This window comes from Pristis pectinata, chromosome 1 (genome assembly GCF_009764475.1).
Source record: "Pristis pectinata isolate sPriPec2 chromosome 1, sPriPec2.1.pri, whole genome shotgun sequence".
NCBI classification, from domain to species: Eukaryota; Metazoa; Chordata; class Chondrichthyes; order Rhinopristiformes; family Pristidae; genus Pristis; species Pristis pectinata.
Genome location: NC_067405.1, coordinates 28,472,155 through 28,490,709, shown reverse-complemented (window position 1 = coordinate 28,490,709; position 18,555 = coordinate 28,472,155). Strand labels below are relative to the sequence as shown.

General features: G+C 37.4%; 1 protein-coding gene across 1 annotated transcript in view; it reads right to left on the bottom strand.

Annotated features, from left to right (window-relative positions):
- Positions 1-1,053: 1,053 nt before the first annotated feature.
- The window catches only part of dars1 (aspartyl-tRNA synthetase 1), a 49,417-nt gene continuing 31,915 nt past the window's right edge, over positions 1,054-18,555 (bottom strand). The window contains exons 10-18 of the mRNA XM_052020825.1: positions 13,542-13,653; positions 8,901-9,035; positions 8,077-8,224; positions 4,760-4,906; positions 4,308-4,350; positions 2,247-2,327; positions 2,042-2,153; positions 1,345-1,416; positions 1,054-1,252 (exon numbers count right to left, since the gene is read on the bottom strand). Coding sequence (XP_051876785.1) covers positions 1,161-1,252; positions 1,345-1,416; positions 2,042-2,153; positions 2,247-2,327; positions 4,308-4,350; positions 4,760-4,906; positions 8,077-8,224; positions 8,901-9,035; positions 13,542-13,653 — 942 coding nt within the window. The 3' untranslated portion in view covers positions 1,054-1,160. The remainder of the gene's footprint in view (positions 1,253-1,344; positions 1,417-2,041; positions 2,154-2,246; positions 2,328-4,307; positions 4,351-4,759; positions 4,907-8,076; positions 8,225-8,900; positions 9,036-13,541; positions 13,654-18,555) is intronic.

Sequence of the window (18,555 nt, the reverse complement as noted above, 5' to 3'; positions counted from 1 at the left end):
ACTTTTAATAGGCCTCTTCCTTTCCATCTCTTTCAATCCAGATTCGATTTGAAGGTGACAATTCTCAACTTGGACTCTTAGTCAGAGCAGATCTGTACATGGACTTCATACATCAAAAGCAGCTTACACAGACTGAACAAAACTGTAAGAAAACACAAAAAGCAGTGGGAACTGTGTCTGCATACATCATACACAGCAGTCCCAATATTTCTAAACCACTTCTTGGATTTTGATTTGATACCGGTGTGGCACGGTAGTGTAGCAGTTAGTGTGACACTATTACAGCGCCAGTGATCGGGGTTCATTTCCCGCTGTAAGGAGTTTGTATGTTCTCCCCATGTCTGCGTGGGTTTCCTCCGGCTGCTCCTGTTTCCTCCCACATTCCAAAGACGTACGGATAGGTTAACATGGGTTTAAATGGGCGGTGCGGACTCGCTGGGCTGTAAGGCCTGTTACCGTGCTGTCTAAATAAAGTTTTTTTTAAAAAAAGGATTGGCAGTTAGCATTCTTACTTGGGAGGGCAATAATATACAGGAGACATTGAGTCCACCCTTGTCCAAGAAATACTTCACCAGCATTGCATAGTCATAGAGGATGTGACAAAAATAGCAAAGGAAGATTTTTGATGTCAATATATCAGTTATAATTTAACAATTTAATAGAGGGTATGACAGAAAATCATTTCACATTTGTTATTAATTATCCAATTTATTGCAACTAAGTCCAGAATATATTAAAATTGAAAAATTATTACAATAGTAAGTTAATAATTCACTACTTTTACCCCGTAATTCTCCTTGATTTACCACTTGAAATTAAGGCTATATTTGCAAACCATCTTGTAAATTACCACATGCAAACTACAGCAGAATGTTGTCCCTACACATTACTTACTATATTTAGGTTTTTTCTTATCCTTGCAAATCTTATAAATTGTCATTACGTTAGAAATTGTTAAGTAAAACTGTGTTTTCTTAACAGAATTTCAATTTTCAGTCCTATAATTTAAGTATTCTAATTCAAAACACATAAAATGTTAATTTAGCAACAAGATGAAAAACAATTTTGGCATTTATTAGTATTTAGCATTTGTTATTTCTGAAAACACATATACCATGTATAATACTATATCAACAGATCTTCAGATCCTTAGGGCCCAATCAGGGAGTTAGTCGCTTGGGATCACGGGGAAACATAGAAGTCTGACGTACATTGTGCAAGCCCAAGTACAGCATGGTGACACGTTCCAAACCTAAATGTTGAGGAAAGGAAAAAAAAATGAATATCTACTTAAATCTATTTGTAACTATTTTTATATTGACTGGTGCAATAACAAGACATTACCTATACCACCACCAGCATGTGGAGGAGCACCAAAACGGAAGGAATCAATATATGATTTTATCTTCTCTATATCTGTAATGCAAATAAATCTCAATTATATGACAATAAAAAGGCATTAAGTGGCAATTAGCATTCTTACTTGATAGGGAAATAATTTGCTGGAGACATTGAGTCCATCCTTGTCCAAGAAATACTTCACCAGCATTGCGTCGTCATGGAGGATGTGACAAAATAGCAAGGGAATTTTTTTGACATTAATATATCAGTTATAATTTAACATCAAGGGTATGACAGAAAATCATTTCACATTTGTAAATTAATTATCCAATTTATTGCAATTAATGGCAACAGTTGATAGGTGTTGGGCAAGTTATCAATTTCAGATCATCCAGTAAGACAGGAAATGTCCCATCTCCCACAGCTGACTGGTGTCATTTGCTTTCAGTTCTTAATGGTTTCAGCAAGCATCCAAGTCAACTGAGTTTGCTGTTTCTCTCACCACTTCTGAGACTTGCAGCCAGCCAGTGACTAAAGGCCAGGAGACTAATGTGCCATAATCCTGGCACCAACCTTATCAGGTACAATCTAATTGCCAGGCCATTGTATATGTTAACTTTGTTTAAATGGAGATTCAAACAAAATTAAAATAGTAAATTACGTAGGTGGTACATATTTTTAAACAATGAAATACACATACCTATCCCAAGCTGGAGTGCTCGATCTGTTAGGACCTGAGGATCATGGATTCTCTGGGCACCAGACAAAATCTCCTCCCCTCTCATAAACATGTCATACGAGTTGGAATATTTCTGGAATGTTTAACATTTAAAATAAAATATATAAATGTAACTGCTATTGCTAGTATGAAGTTACATTAAAGTTAAAACAAAAGTATTACTCACAGGGTCGTGTGGATCTGGCATTGTATAGAAAGGTCTCACAGCCAGAGGATACTTGTCAAGGATATAAAAGTCTGTATCATACTGTGACAAAAAAAAACAATAAAATTGAACACTTTCTTTTTGCAAAATAACTCTGTCTCTTGAATTAAAAAATAATTGGAGTTCAGATAATATTTATATTTCAGAATCCGGACGCATTAAAACCAATTCACATCTAATGTCCAGGGAAGCCAGCATGTGCGTGTGATGGAGCCAGGTGGGGGAGGAGGAGGAGACATGAAAGAAGAAAAACAATAGACAGGAGGTGTCAGGTTGGACATTGGATGGGGACAGACTGCGAGAGGAAGGAAGAAGAATAGACACAGAGGCTTCTGATGATAGGTCGAACCAGATAAGGGAGGGATGATGGACAGATATAACCAGGTGGGGGAGAGGATAGGAAATGCGAACCAAGGGAGAAGAAACCCAGGTAGGTAGGTATGTGGGTGATGGGCAGATGAAACCAGGTGCTGGAGGGTGATCAGTGTTGGTAACAAGGGGCCCATCATCCCTTCCTTACCCGGTTCTACATATCACCTACCAGCTTCCAACTCTACCCTTCCCCCGCCCTACCTTGCTCTAACTGCCTAGGTTCTTCTTTTATGTTTCCACCCATCACCTACCAGCCTCTCTCTCAACATGCTCCCCTCCCAGCTCTGTTTGCCATCATCCTCCCTTCATCTGGTTCCACCTATCGCCTACCAGCCTCTGTTTCACCCCTCCCTCTCACTTCTATCCACTGACTTTCTTCCCTCTACACTCTCAGCCCTGATGCAGTCTCAACCCAAAACATCGACCATCCCTTTACCTCCACAGATGCTGCCTGACCCACTGAGTTCTACCAGCAGTTTATTTTTTGTTTACGATTCCAGCATCTGCAGTCACTTGTGTTTCTTTAAAGAGCTGATTTTCAATTTTATTCCATCAATTTTAAAACTATAAAATGATAATTACTATCCATCCATTTTTTAAAATGTAATCAGCACAAAATTACATACAGTTCATTACTGAATTTGCCCTACTGTAGGACATGATGCTCAAAGAACAGGATCAGATTGCCATCGCCAATACTGTGAGACTTCATAATTATTTTACTTCCTTCCTAAGGTTGGTGTGTTGTGGATAGTGTAGAAGGTTGCTGTAGATTACAACAGGACATTGATAGAATGCAGAGCTGGGCTGAGAAGTGGCAGATGGACAGTCAGAGACTTTTCCCCTGGGTGATAATGGCTAAAACAAGGGGGCATAATTTTAAGGTGATTGGAGAAAGATACAAAGGGGATGGCAGGGTTAAGTTTTTTTTTACACACAGAGTGCTGGGTGCGTGGAATGCACTGCCAGCAGAGGTTATGGGGGCAGATACATTAGGGACATGTAAGAGAATCTTAGATAGGCACATGAATGTTAGAGAAATGGAGGGCTATGTGGGAGGGAAGGGTTAGACAGATCTTAGAGCAGGATAAAATATTGGCACAACATTGTGGGCTGAAGGGCCTGTACTGTGCTGTAATGTTCTACTTTCATGTCACGAATCAATAATTTATTTGTGATAGTGCCAGCGGGGATGCAAGATGGAACCAGCATTGATTGCAGTCTTTATACTTGCAGTCAATGCAGGTTCCATCTTGCATCAGGTTATGAGATAATTCTGTATTATATGATTTTTTTCATATAATTATTCTTGATCTGAAATTTTAGCAAAGCCAAGTAAGGGATATTTGCACTAGTTCCAGTTGACTACTCTCAGGGAAAAATCAGATGTTGTGAGATAATTCTATATTATATAAAGCACTTGAACCAATTTAAATTTAAGCTATTTACAGATGAGTCCCCATGTAAAATGCCCTCAATATAATAACAATGATAAAAATACAGAGATCACTTTACATGCTATTAATGTAGCAGGATATTTAATGCATTATATTCAAATATTCTTGATTTTCTTAAGAATAACATGACATTCATATCCCTAATATTCTTTCCTTCACCCTACAAATAACATGATAATTATATCTTTGGTACCTTTTCTTTCACCAGGCGACCCAAAAGCTTTTCATTTGGAGTGCTGAAAGTAGAGATAATATGCTCATAATCTGAATTGGTAACTCTTTAACCATTAATAGAGCAAAATCAATATTTACCATCTTATGCCTAATTCTACCTCCAAGAATGAAATTGAAAAATCTCTTATTAACTAGTTATTACAAATATCTAGTTCTTCCAGTAATTTCTTGGTAGATGCAATTGGTTTATGCTATAATAAATGAACTAACTTGATTAACATTTTGTTGCCAGACTGAGCAGACAGGTAACGATTCTTCTACAAATAATGCAAGAAAAAGTCAATATAATTGCTTTAATTCCCAAGATTATTAATTTTTCAGTTAAAATGTTGTTAAAGCTATCAATGCAGAATAAGGTATATATGTTCAGTCATGAATCAAGTGGAAAACTAGTTTCATTCTGATATTTACCTCAAATCCTCTTCATCACCCATCTCCACACCAGCTTCTCTCAGCATAGCCACAGCTTCCAAATATTCCAGCCTCAAAGTTGGTTCCAGGAACTTAAAAGGTTCACATGGGTATTGTTTGCCAACTGTTTGAATCTCAGTTTGAAACCTATCCATTTTTTAAAAAAATGCAATGAATGTTTTATTATAATTTCACATACTTTTAGATTACAGTGCTTATTAATTTTAATGAACTTTTAGCTTTCATTTATTTTTGTTTTTAGCCCTAGCTATAAGAGGAAGCAACGTTTAAACTATTCAGTACTTGTCAATTTTTAACTTTTAACTAATGCTTCAACAATTTATTTTTGTCTAATTATTTTCGCTGTGATCTGTACAGATGTAAACTTTACATGAATCACAACAATTTTCATTGTATGCATGCAGCAATAACAATTAATTGGATGCAGAATAAAATTCATTTAGAAACAACTATTTGTCGTAACTAGCAGAAATTATGCAAATATATTATTAAACTTTTCTCATCTCAAGCATTTTACAATTGGAACTGATGTACTGAGACTTCACGTAACTGAATTTCCACACAATTCTGAATTTTAAAAAAGGTGCCTGGATGATGGGTGACATTATTATTTTATAAAGTGGTCAACAACTTGCAGCACAATGAAAAGATATTTGAATGATTAACAGACAAAAAACTAGTATGTACCATGGCACACTGACTTTATAAAAACATCGCACAATTAACCTCTTAATAGTTGAGGATCTCGCTGCTTCTGTAAATGAATTGCCAGTTTGATCGAAGAGAAAATCAAATCAGCATAAATATCAGTTTGTAAACGTTGCAATTATTAATGATCACCAATCAACCATCTTTTGCTTATTTCTTTTAATTCCTAGACCTCATGGGTTAAGGAAATATATTCTTGATATTTGTAAACGTTGCAGATGCCCTTTTGCCTTCACTAAACTAACAACTCATACTTTCAGCACTTTAATGAGCTTTTTTAAAAAACCTGAACATAAAATCTTTAAATATTGGAAGCCACTTGGCCCATCTTTATACAGTCCAGTCAGTTCTATTTCTGGCTTCTTTTGGAATTTATTTCCCTTTAACTTGGTATCCAATTTCCTTTGTGAAAGATAAAGTTAAATTTTACCTTCCTTTCTGGCAGTACAGTCCAGATTAAAACTATTTGTCACATGAAAATGTTTTCCTAATGTTTCCTTTACTTCTTTAGCCAGTCACCTTAAATCTCTCTCTCTCACACTGGGAGAGTTTTTCTTTATGTTCTCCTTCTAGAGCCTTCATTATTTTCAACACTACTACACAACCTTCTCTAATCCAAGGAGAACTATCCCTTCATTTGCATAAATGAAGTGTCTCAATCTTGAAAATATTCTAGTTAATCTTTTCTTACCTTCTATATTGGCTTTCCATCCTTCCTCAACAATGCTCAGAATTGCACACTTCCAAACTGAAAATGAACAACTAAAATTGCTTTCTCAAACCGTCCCACTATTTTCAGGAATTTGTCCACATATACCCAGGACACACTGTTCCTGCATCCTTTTTAAAATAATACATTTTAGATTATATTGCTTCTCCTCATTGTTCCAATCAAGATACTGTACATCACTTCGCACTTGTGTTAAATTTCTTCGAACACATATCCCACCAGCCTGTTGATGTCCCCTTGAAGTATGTTATACCACTGAAGTATGTTATAACATCTTCCTCTCCATCTACCGCACTTCTAACTTGTGTGCCAGCTGCAAATTTCAAAACTAGCCCCTGTAAACCAATGTCCTAGTTCATCAAGAAAAACAATAGTGTTGGTACTGATTTCTGGGAAACACTGGTACATACCAATATTAATTCCAAGAAACAACCATTCAGTCCAACTCTTTCCTGTCCCTTACCTAATCATATATCTAAGCTGCCACAGTCTCTTTTATTCCAATGGGCTTCAATTCCACTAAAAGCCAATAATTTGGCACTTTATCCATTGCTTTTTGAAAATCCACATACATTTTAGTACCATTGCCCTCATCAGTCTCTCTGTTAAATGGACTAACTGTTAAATAGTTATTGGGTTTATCTTCACATTCTTTTTTATGAAATCTATCTGAAGGACCATGATATGAGGAACTGTGTTCCACAAAATTGTACAAAGATTTCATATTCTTTCCTGGAATTATATTTGGAACTCAAATTTTAGTTATAATGAAGAGTAAGTTAGCAGGTTATCCCTTTGGGGATGAACTTATTATTTTTGAAACATAGTCACATTGTTACATTGATCACGTGCAAACAGCAAAATCTAATTAAAAGCAATAGACGTATGACTAGTTAATAATTTTTTGATATCATAACTCATCTCCAGCTCTATCACATCTCCTCTGATGCTAAAATTCTCAACTATAGTTCTGTTACTTATGGATGTTTCAATGCTTCCCTGTAAAATTGAACATTTCAGAACTCTCGCTGCTTGTATCTTAATTTGCATTTATTACTATTCATTGATCACCTTTATGCTCATTAACTTATATTGGCTCCCCATCAGACTGTACTTTGATTTAAAAAATTTCATCCTTGTTTTATCCCTTCTACGCCTTCAGTTTCTCTAGCCCTACAAACCTTGTGATCTCCCAACTTCTTGGGATTCCCTAATTTTCACTGGCCCAGCATTGACGACTGTGCCTTCAGCAGCCTAAATCCCAATAGCTCTGGAATTCCTCAAGGCTCTCACTCATCCTTCAATTAATTCCTTAAAAGCTGCAACTCCGGTCCTAAATTGTCACTTTAGCACAAAGTTTAAACTTTGTTGACACGTTGTGAAGTGGAAGCAATGCAAGTTATTATTAGCTGAAGGATAATTGTTACTTGTCACCACTGGAGAAAATCTCTTGTTGCTTCTGAATACCATCTTATGTATGTAGACAAAATAGGTTAGTGTAGTATTAGTAGAAATGGATGCTTGATGGTTCGCAAGGACTCAGTGGGCTGAAGGGCCGGTCTCTGTGCTGCAAGACTTCATTAGGGTTTGATCTGACATCTCATCTGAAGGCAGCAGAAGTTCCTTGCATGGGGCTTGAAGCAATTAGCAAAAACACCACCATCTCGTAATTTAGTAAATATGTTTCATTATAGCTCAAGTATAGCATTTATTGAGTGCACATCATTAAATATTTGAACACAACCTTGCACACTCAAATTATACTTTCACCTTCCAATGCAATGACCTTGTGGGAAAAATTTGTAAAAAAAAATTAAAATTAAAAAATTAAACTGAATTTAACCAGAAGTTACTTTACCTGTCTCTCAAACCCTTGAAAATCTGTACCAGAGTATCAGCAATTTCAGTTACCACCTCATGGTAGTGATAGTTGAATGCCATCTCAATATCCAGCCCAACAAACTCAGTCAGGTGGCGATGGGTATTGGAGTCTTCAGCTCGGAAGACTGTGGAAAATTCGAGAAAACTTAATAATTTTCTAAAATTAAAAATTACTTTTGTTATGGTAGGGGTATAATAAAAAATTAAGCTTTGTTTAAAATCAACAGAAATCTGAATTACCACAAAATGATAATATTAAAACTGACAATGCAGACAGTGAAAATATGGTATAGCTGATGGCACCAATGATGCTTTAAATTCTCAGCTTCAGAGTACAGGAACATTTCAAAAAATTGTATCAAAATTGATGTCAGGAATACTGCATCAGTGGAACATACTAAGGTAGTACAGGCAACCCCTGCATTACAGCTGTTTAGGTAAAGGAAATTTGCCCTCATAGAATTCACAAATCACTACCCAGTAATTTGAGATATGGAATAAAATTCACTCTCACGGAATTCATGTCAAAAAAAAGTAAATAAACACAGAATTTACTTTTTTTCAACTCACGTTTTATGATGCATGCGTAGATGACATGGCTTCACACAACAGAAATTAACGGTACAGACTATTCCTCCTCTCCTCCCCCCCATGTAATGCAGGCTTATATGAAGTGGCACAGTTGTAAGCTATTTACTATCATCCATAACTGTGCAGAATCAGTAAAAGTATCCTATAATCCAACACAATCCTCTGCCTTAATTATAACATTAGAGGATGGAGTACAAAATAATGGCTTACCAGGTCCAATACAAAACACTTTGTCGAAGTCAGCACAAATACACATTTGCTTGTAGAGCTGTGGTGACTGAGCCAAGTAAGCACTGGTTTTAAAATAGGACACAGTAAACACATTGGCCCCTCCTTCACTGGCAGCTGCAAGAAAATCAATAATTTTGTTCTATTACACCAAATAATCATTTGTATCTTTGCAACATAATTATTAATTTTTAAGATAAAAACTGTCTTCTATCTTAATCTTTTGACACTGCAAATCTGATTGGGGAATCTTTTCAAATTCTCTGACTTCTGTAACCCTACATTGACAAGGCTACCTTTTGAGATAGTATCTTGGAAGTTCAGAAAAAAATCCTATTTCTTATATAATAAGGAATTCAAAACATAAATCAGCAAAAATTAACAATAAATAATGTATCCAAGCATACACTGGAAACAAATACAACAATATCATGTACCTCTCATACACCTTGCATAATAAAACACATTTGTATATTAGAAAAACAAAAGAAATTATTTCAGATTAAACAGATTCAGATTAAGGATTAATATTTCAGATTCAGATTAAGGAGTCCGTTTGATTAGGTTTTAAGACAATGCTGCAGCAGAACTAAGTTGCCTTTTCTTTTTGTGATAGGGTGTTCTGCTGTGCTGAGACTTAATAGGGACCCGAACTGTCATGTGGATAAGGAAGCCCTTAAATTCACTGAAACTTTGTTGATTGTGCATTTTAAATAGGTGCAATGCAACCGCCCTTCTAATCTTTTGCTGCGTGCACTTTCGCCATCACATTATCTTAGAACAGTGAGTGGACTCCAAAAGTAGATCAAATACATGCACAAATGCATGATACTTTAAATTTCTTTAAGCTGAATTTGATCAATTTGAAAACTGAGCTGGTACTTATCGCTTTGTATATGTTTAATTTAGTTGCATTATTTTCAATTGAAATATCAGAATTGACAAGCAGGATACTTCTCTTGTACATTTTTGTCACACATTAATTGTGGCTTAGTTGGCAGCACCTTTACATCATAGGGTTCTACAGCATGGAAGCAGGCCCTTCGGTACAACTTGTCCATGCTGACCAAGGTGCCTACCCATTTGCCTATGTTTGGTCCATATCCTTCTAAACTTTTTATATCCATGTACCCATCCAAATGTCTTTTCAATGTTGTAATTGTACCCACCTCTACAGCTTCCTCTGACTGCACGTTCCATATACCTATGCCCCGTAGTTTTAGATTTCCCTACCCTATGAAAAGACTGTAACCATCCATTTTATCCATGCCCCTCACAATCTTATTAACATCTATGCATCATTCACTCCAGGGAAAACTGTACCAGCCTAACCAGTCTCTCCTTATAACTCAAGCCCTCCAGTCCTACCAGCATCCCTGTGAGTCTTTACTGCAACCTCTCTAGCTTAATCACACCCTTCCTATAGTATCATGACCAGAGTTACACACAATACTCCAAGTGAAGTCTCACCAATCTCGTACAGCTGGAACATGAAGTCCCAACTCTTGTTCTCATTGTCCCGACCGATGAAGGCAAGAGTGCCACATGTCTTCTTCACCACTGTCTACCTTTGTCACCACCTTCAGGGAACTATGTACTTGTACCCCTCGTCTCTCTGCTCTACAATACTCCCTAGGGTCCCCCTATTAACAGTGTATTTCCTGCCCTGGTTTAACTTCCCACAATGCATCACTTCGCACTTGTCAGAGATAAATTCCATCTTCCATTCCTTTGCCCACTTTCCCAGTTGATCTAGATCTTGTTGTAATCTTAGACAACCTTCTGCGTTGCCCACTACACCACCAATTTTGGTGTCATCCACAAACTTACTAATCATGCCCCCTACATTCTCATCTAAATCATTAATAAACATGACCAACAACTGGGGATCCAGCACCAGTCCCTATGACACACCACTGATCACAGGGCCCCAGTCTGAATAATAACCCTCCACTAAAACCCTCTGCCTCCTTTCATCAAGCCAATTTTGTATCCCATTGGCTAGCTCATCTAGAATACCATGTGGATCTAATCTTCTGCACTAGCCTACCATGTGGATCTTGTCAAAGGGCTTGCTAAAGTCCACATAAACAATGTTTATTGCCAGGCCTTTATCAACCCTCTTGGTCAATTCTTCAAAAGAAGTTAAATTCGTGGGACATGATTTCCCACGCACAAAGTCACGTTTACTATCCCTAATCAGTCCTCGCCTTCCCAAATGCAGATAGAACCAGATAAATTGTCTCTCTCAGAATTCCCTCTAGCAACTTTCCCACCATTGATGTCAGGCCCACTGGCCTGTAGTTCACTGGCTTGTTCTTGCAACTCTTCTTAATAATGGCACATTAGCCACCTGCTGAATCAGAAGGATGTGGTTTCAAATCCTAATTCAGAAGAGCTGAGCACAAAAATCCAGTTCAACACAAGAGAAGTACTTCATTGTCCAAAGTATCATCTTTCAGTTGAGATGTTAAACTGAGGCCCCATCCATCCGCAGAAGCTGCACTCCCAAGGGCACTACCTACAAGTGTATCCAAATCTGGAACATTGGTTATTAGTGAATCCTTAAGGAAAAAATTCTTCAGCATGTGGCACACCTTTCTGTATTGCCTTAAAAGTTGTCTAGAAAACACAAAACTAGATGTCAATCAAAGCAAAAGCAGGTTACAAAAAAAAAATCAGCTTCCAACCCATAAATAGTGGGTCATCTCTTTCAATAATGTTTCCTTTGGTTGACCACATGTTCAGCAGAATGGGCTTAACAACAGACTTCAGAGAGCAGAATTCTCATTGGGCAGCATCAAATCAGTGTTGCATGCTAAACGATACCATAACCTGCCCACCTGCATTGTTCCAGCAGGCATTCATTTCACGTATGTTAACACTACTGCAAAAGAGGCAGCTGGCTCAACATATGCTAGGAGTTTACATGTACACACATTGGTCATCATATTGGAACAAATTCAGCACATGCACTCCCCTGACAGCAGCAACTTTCCCACCATCTACCAGGCACGTCAGTGGTGTTAAAAATTGCAGATGCTGAAAATCTGCAATAACATCTGAAAATACCGGAAAAGCTCAGATCAGCCAGCATCTTTGAAGAGAGAAAAAGATTTAATGTTTCAGGTCAATGACCTTTCATCAGATGACGAGTCTGTTTTGTTCTCCACAGATGCTGCCCGACTTGCCCAGTACTTCCAGTGTTTTCGGTGTTTATAACAAGTCAAGAGCATTCATGCAGCTCAACACCATTCAGGACAAAGCATCCCTAAACACAACCAGCGCATTGCGGCTGCAGTGTGCACCATCTACAAAATGCTGGGCTGGGCTACTCTAACACGAGCTCCTCAACCTGTGATCTGTACCACAAAGGGACACAACCGCCTACCTGTTCTGTTCCAAGTCACACACTGACCCAAATTTGGAAATATATCCAAGTTTCATATATCCTTTATCAATGAGTCTAAATCCTGGAACTTTCTTCCAAATGGCACTTTGACAGAAGAACTACAGCAGTTTAAAGCAACAATTTCTCAAAGGCATACAGAGTCTGGTAATAAAAACCTCCATTTCACCTTTGGACAGCAGGGGGCACTGTTGTCTTAACAAATTAAACAATTTAAGTTCAAAAGCAACATATGTGTCACTGAAACTGAACAACATTAATAATTTTGTTTTTTTTGGGGGGGTGTATAATGGTAACAGTTTTAAATGATCCATACTAGGCGCAAGAAAATTCATTAACAAGTAGTACTAATATTTTTAAGTACTTTCATAGAAATGCCCGCATGGAAAATAAAAGCCCAACTCCACCTTTGGCAAACATCACACCACCACCCAGACCAATCCATTAACCTTTAAATTTAATGTACAACTCTTTTTAATACCTCACTTCTTTATGTTCATAAAAGTTAATTTCCGCTTGCCTAGATAGACGATTTGGCACATTTATTTAATTAAAAAATTACTTTGCAATAATGAAGTGGGAAATTGCAAATTACTGTGCAAAAAGCTTGTAAAAATGTAGATATTATAAGTGCAGACTGTCCCGCTGCATCACACATATTTGTACAACTACACTGAAGGGCACCAACAAATGCAATGCTATTGCCTCCCGGAAAAGTGAAGTATGGGCTTAGCATGATGACCTAAAACACAAACTCTGTTCTCTGCCTGACCCAAGTATTCCCAACATTTTCTGTTTTTAATTCGGTTTGAATCATTTTAAATTATGTTTATGTCTAAAGATAAAGGTTCTTGAAATATTTAATTTTAATTTTGTTAGTATAGGTGAAAGCTGACACAGGTCTGAGAATCAATTCCCCCAAGTGTAATACTGAAAAATCTCAGATCGGCTGAGCTCTGTCACTGAATTAGGTTCCACATTTGACGACCCACCCAGAGAAAACTAATGCACACACACAAAAGCATTTAAAAGGCAAAATACCACTCAGAATTCCCAATATTTAAACAACAAAATCTGGGCCAATATATTTATAAAATATTTTCATCCTCATGTCTTTACAATGTAGAATTCTAGTTTTTAATTCATACTTTGCACAACACTGCGCCTGAATTACCCATGACCAGATCACAAACGAGAAATCAAATTTTATGTACCTGATATAATTTTTGGAGTCTGGACTTCTACAAACTCCTTTTTGATTAATGTTTCCCGGAACAGTTGGCACACACCTGACTGTAGACGAAAGATGGATTGACTGGTCATGGTCTGCAATAAAGCCAAAGAGGAGATTTTAAAACATCATTATCTAATCACTAAAGTTTATAACCAGATTTATTTTCCTCAGGTTTCACATACAATTATGATCAAAAGGTTTTATTGGAACAATCTTACAAAACCAGTCAGGGTAAAATTCCTAAATGATAATTTCATACAAATTTGAGGTTGTTTAAGATTGCCACCATTAAAATGAAAGTGTTTAGGGGAATTAGTTAGGGCAGGATCCACAAAGTTATAAAAAGGCCATTGAAAATGGTCATTCTTAACTATAACTGCAATAACTAATGTAAATTAACCTGAAAGATGTCCTGCAAAATTAATATATTTATTTTATGTTGACAAGTTCATACACTCAAGCTGGCTCCTATGCCTAACCAGGGTGTCAGACAGCACTGCTTTCCTGCAAGTGTCCACAAGCGAGGCCTGAAACAGCCAAAGTTTGTCTTCCTCCAACTCAAGTGGGGAAAATCCAATTCTGATCATTGCATCTGCAAAACTCCAAAAAAAATTGTCACAGTTGAACTTACTACAATAGCTGTTGAAATACTGAGAGGTATGATTGCAAAATGTAATATTCAAATCTTTGGTGCAAGGCACATAAACAATGTGCACATTTAATCACTGACGTATACTATTACAGAAGATAAAATATACGTGGTTTCCCTTCATAACCACACAAACCCCAGTTCTTGTCACTAAACTTATGAAAACAGTTTCACTATTCAACAGTTGATCAGAAACAAAATGAAAACCACTTTTAAAAGAAAAATCCATCCACAAGATTTGAGCAATATCGACAGGACCACCACTGTGAATACTTAGGTAAGATTTGAGCCACTCCTTGAACAACTGCAATCTACTGATACAAATTATCCTAACAGAAACAAAATATTAACTTATTCAAGTCATAAAGTGACAATAATATAATGCACTCACAGTATAGTCACTTCATGACTTCAATAAATTAATATCTTTTTGGACATGAACCTCAGGTAACATGACTGGTCTCGATGTAAAATGTGCAGAAATTCATATGCTTTATATGAGATTTAAACCAGTTTCTAAGTGCTGGTCTAGGCCACAATTACTGTTTGGCAAACAAACTAAATCTTAAAAGCATTTTCAAAATAAAGATCCTAATTATTTTTTTTTGAAACTTTTCAGTTTTCTGCTTCAGTCACACAAGTTCCACTTTTTATTTAGCATTCAGCATACCACTGAACACATTAATTAAAAATTGTGTTATTTGTTTCTTGATTTCCAGTGTGAGAATTTTACTTTAATGCGATTGACTGCTCAGCAGCCTAATGATATCAGGAACAATAGAATCAGAGACATTTTGGACTGAAACAAGAGTCCTGCAGCCCACCAAGTCCACACTGACCCCCAAGCACTCATTATTGTCTGACAAGGAAAGAGAAATAGAAATAGAAATAGACAACAGTAGGCTAGTGGGAAACATCTGCAAGAACAAAAGGGAAAAGATTTACAAAAGTTAACATGGGTCCCTTACACACTGCAAGTGGAGAAATTATATTGGAGAGCAAAAAAAATGGAAGATAACAAACCAACCAACCTTCTGTGCCCATTTTCACAGAAGATACAGGAAACTTTTCAGAAATAGTGGAGGACTGTAAGTCCACAGTAAATCAGGCACTCAAAGAAATTAGCATTTCCTTAAAAGGAAAATCAGTGATAACCTGCTTCTGAGGATTTTGAAACAGGTAGCTATGGAGATAGTCAAGTAGTTTTCCAAATTTCCATAGCTTCTAGAACAGTTCCCACAAATTGGAAGGGAGACAATGTAACCCTACTATTTAAGAAGGGAGGAAGAGAGAAATCAGGGAACATCAGACAATTAGCCTGGCATCACTGGTAGAAAACTTGCCAGAATCTATCAAGTAAGTGGTAACAGGACATTTGAAAATAATAGTAGAATTGAGCAGAGTCAACATGGAACTTGTGTTCATACTGAAAGCTTCCCCTTCAACTCCACCCATTTCATCCAAATTAAAGTTGTAGCCATGGGATCCCACGAGACCAAGACTTGCCCGTCTATTGGCAGAATAAATGAGTCTTATTTCAGTCCTACTCAGCTCATCTCTTATCCCGGTACATTAATGACTGTTGGTGCTACTTCCCATTGACTAGAAAGCTACATCACCTTTGGTACAATTTTTGCTCTGTTCTCACTTTCATTTGCTCCACTTCAGAGAATAAGTTAGCGACCAGTTTCCATTACGAGTCCAAACTCCGACAGCTACCTTGATGACAACTTCTCACTCTCTTCCTGTAAGGATTCCATTCCATTCTCCCAGTTTCCCCAGCTCTGTTTTCATCAGATTAGATACCACACTTTCCAGTCCAGTGCTTCTGAGATGTTATCTTTTTCTCTTAATTGAAGTTTCCCTTTCCACATAATGACAGGTCTCCATTTCATTTCCTGCATTTCTGCTGTTACCCCCTCTGCATCACCTCCCGGAAGGAAAGGAGGGGATAAGGGTCCCCCTTATCCTCACTTTCCACTCCACCAGTCTCCTAGTCAAAACCTCCACCACCTTGCCCCTCCCTTCTCCTTTCAACATGCCAAGAGGACTGTTCTCTATTATTCCCTGCTTCACTCTTTCACTTTCATCTACACCTATGTTTCTTCTCAAGGCACATTCCCATACAACCACAGGAGAAACACCTGCTCTTCCCATATCTGGCAATCCAAACACTTCATGTAGAAAGAGCAATCCACTTGTACTTTCTTAAATTTACAGTACTACAATTAGGGATCACGATGTGACCTGCTCAACACTGGAATAACCATACACAGATTGTGTGACTGCTTTGCAGAGCAGTTCCATCATTGTACAAGGGTGACCCTGAGCTTCCAGTCACATGTTACTTAAATTTTCCATCACATTCACACTGTGTCTTAGGCTTCTTACACCGCTCTAATAAAGCCTAATGCAAATTGAACAGTATCCTCATCATCCTACTGGGTACGTTACAGACCCCAGGACTTAACACTAAATTCAACAATTTCAGAAAACCAACTTTTCCAGTTCTGATGACAGATCATCAACTTGTACAGCAATTGTTTCTCTCTCTCCACAGTCGCTGCCTGTCCTGCTGAGTAATACCAGGATTGTTCACTTTATTCAGATTTCCAGAATTTTTATCTCACAGTTCTAACATTTTTTTCCATTTTCATTCATTGTCAATTTATGTCTCTTCCAGATAGACCAGCTGAGATTAACAAACCTTCACCACCCATGCTTAGCCAGCATGACCTTCACTTGTGCCAACTGGTCCATCCTGGTTTCCACCTTATCACAGGCATTCTTTCTTCTCTCTAACCACCCTTTCCTTTCAACTTAAAACATGTTTGATTTCTGACCTTTCTCAGTTCTGATGAAAAGCCATCAATCTGTTTATCCCCCCACTGATACCGTCTGACTTGCCAAGTATTTCCAACATTTTTTTTATTTCAGATTTCTAGCATGTGCACTTTTTTCGCTTTTCAATCCTTCCACATCTCTTGTGCCACCATTCACTTATCCTGTTAATGTCCATTGTATCACACTCACAGTCCACGCTGCTTTGCAACATCAGCAAACATAAATCTTACATTTAACCCACTCATCCAAATAATTGTTATGGAACATGAACACCTGTTGCTCCAAAACAATCCCTGTAAACCCCACTGGTCATAGACTCTCAACCTGTTTATTTCTACTCTGCCTTCCATCTTTAAACTAATCCTTAATCCACATCAATACTGTCCACTCTAATCATCTTTAAAAATCTCTTTAGTAGCTGTATCAAAAGCCTTCTGGAAGTGCAAATACACCACACCGCTCCTTAAATATAATTTATGTATACGTGAATGCTTACAATCTCAACATTGCCTTCATGCCAATAAGACAGTCTCTAAAACATCTCCTCCTGGATATAGTGTAATTTCCTTCAGCTAAAAACGGGAAAAAATGAAGCTCACAGCTTTTGTTCTGATAAATTGTGTCCTCTCAATTAACCTGCTGGCAATTCCAATATGCCATTTGACTTAAAGCAGAGCGTCTGCCATATCTTCTCACTATTGTCAAGTCCATCTGCTTCCACCTCCATAAGATCATTTGCCCGCTCTAATTATCAGCTCAGCTTCAACAAAACCCTCAGAAAAGCTTTGTCATCACTAGCCACAATTGCTCTTCTGGCCAATCTCTCATTTCAAACACTCCGCAAATTTCAGCTCAACCAAAGCTTCCTATATGCACCAATTTGCTCTTGGTTGTCATGTTTGTACTTGTACATGGCTCAATCTACCAAGAATACTCCAGCCAAGTTCCTGTAGTGTAACTTCCTAAACCTCTGTTTTTACCACTTTCTTTAAGAGAATCCTTAAAACCTTGCTACTTAACCAAATGTTTGTAAAACCACCTAATCCTACCTTCCTCAATATGGCCTGTTTTTATTCACACCTCCATGAAGTACCTTAAGACTATTTTTCATATTAGTGAGTGAAGAAGCTGGGGTCATTTACCCTAAAGGCTAAAAGGAGATTTAATGAAGATTTTAAAAAGAATTAGATAAAGTTCAGAGAAAAGGTTTCCAATGGCTAAGAGATACACAACTACAGGCGTAGATTTAAGGTCAGGTCACAACTACAAGGTCACAAATTTAAGCTCACAACTACAGGCACAGATAAAAGAATAAAAGGCAACACACGAAAAACCATGTATGCAATGAATAGTCAGGATTTGGAACTCTGTCTGATGAAGAAGGATGGATGCAGATTCAATATTACCCTTCAAAATGAACTTGGGGGAAAAATTGTAAGACATTGGAAAACAGTAGATATATTGGGATTAAATGAATTTCTCTTTGGAAGAATTGCTGCAG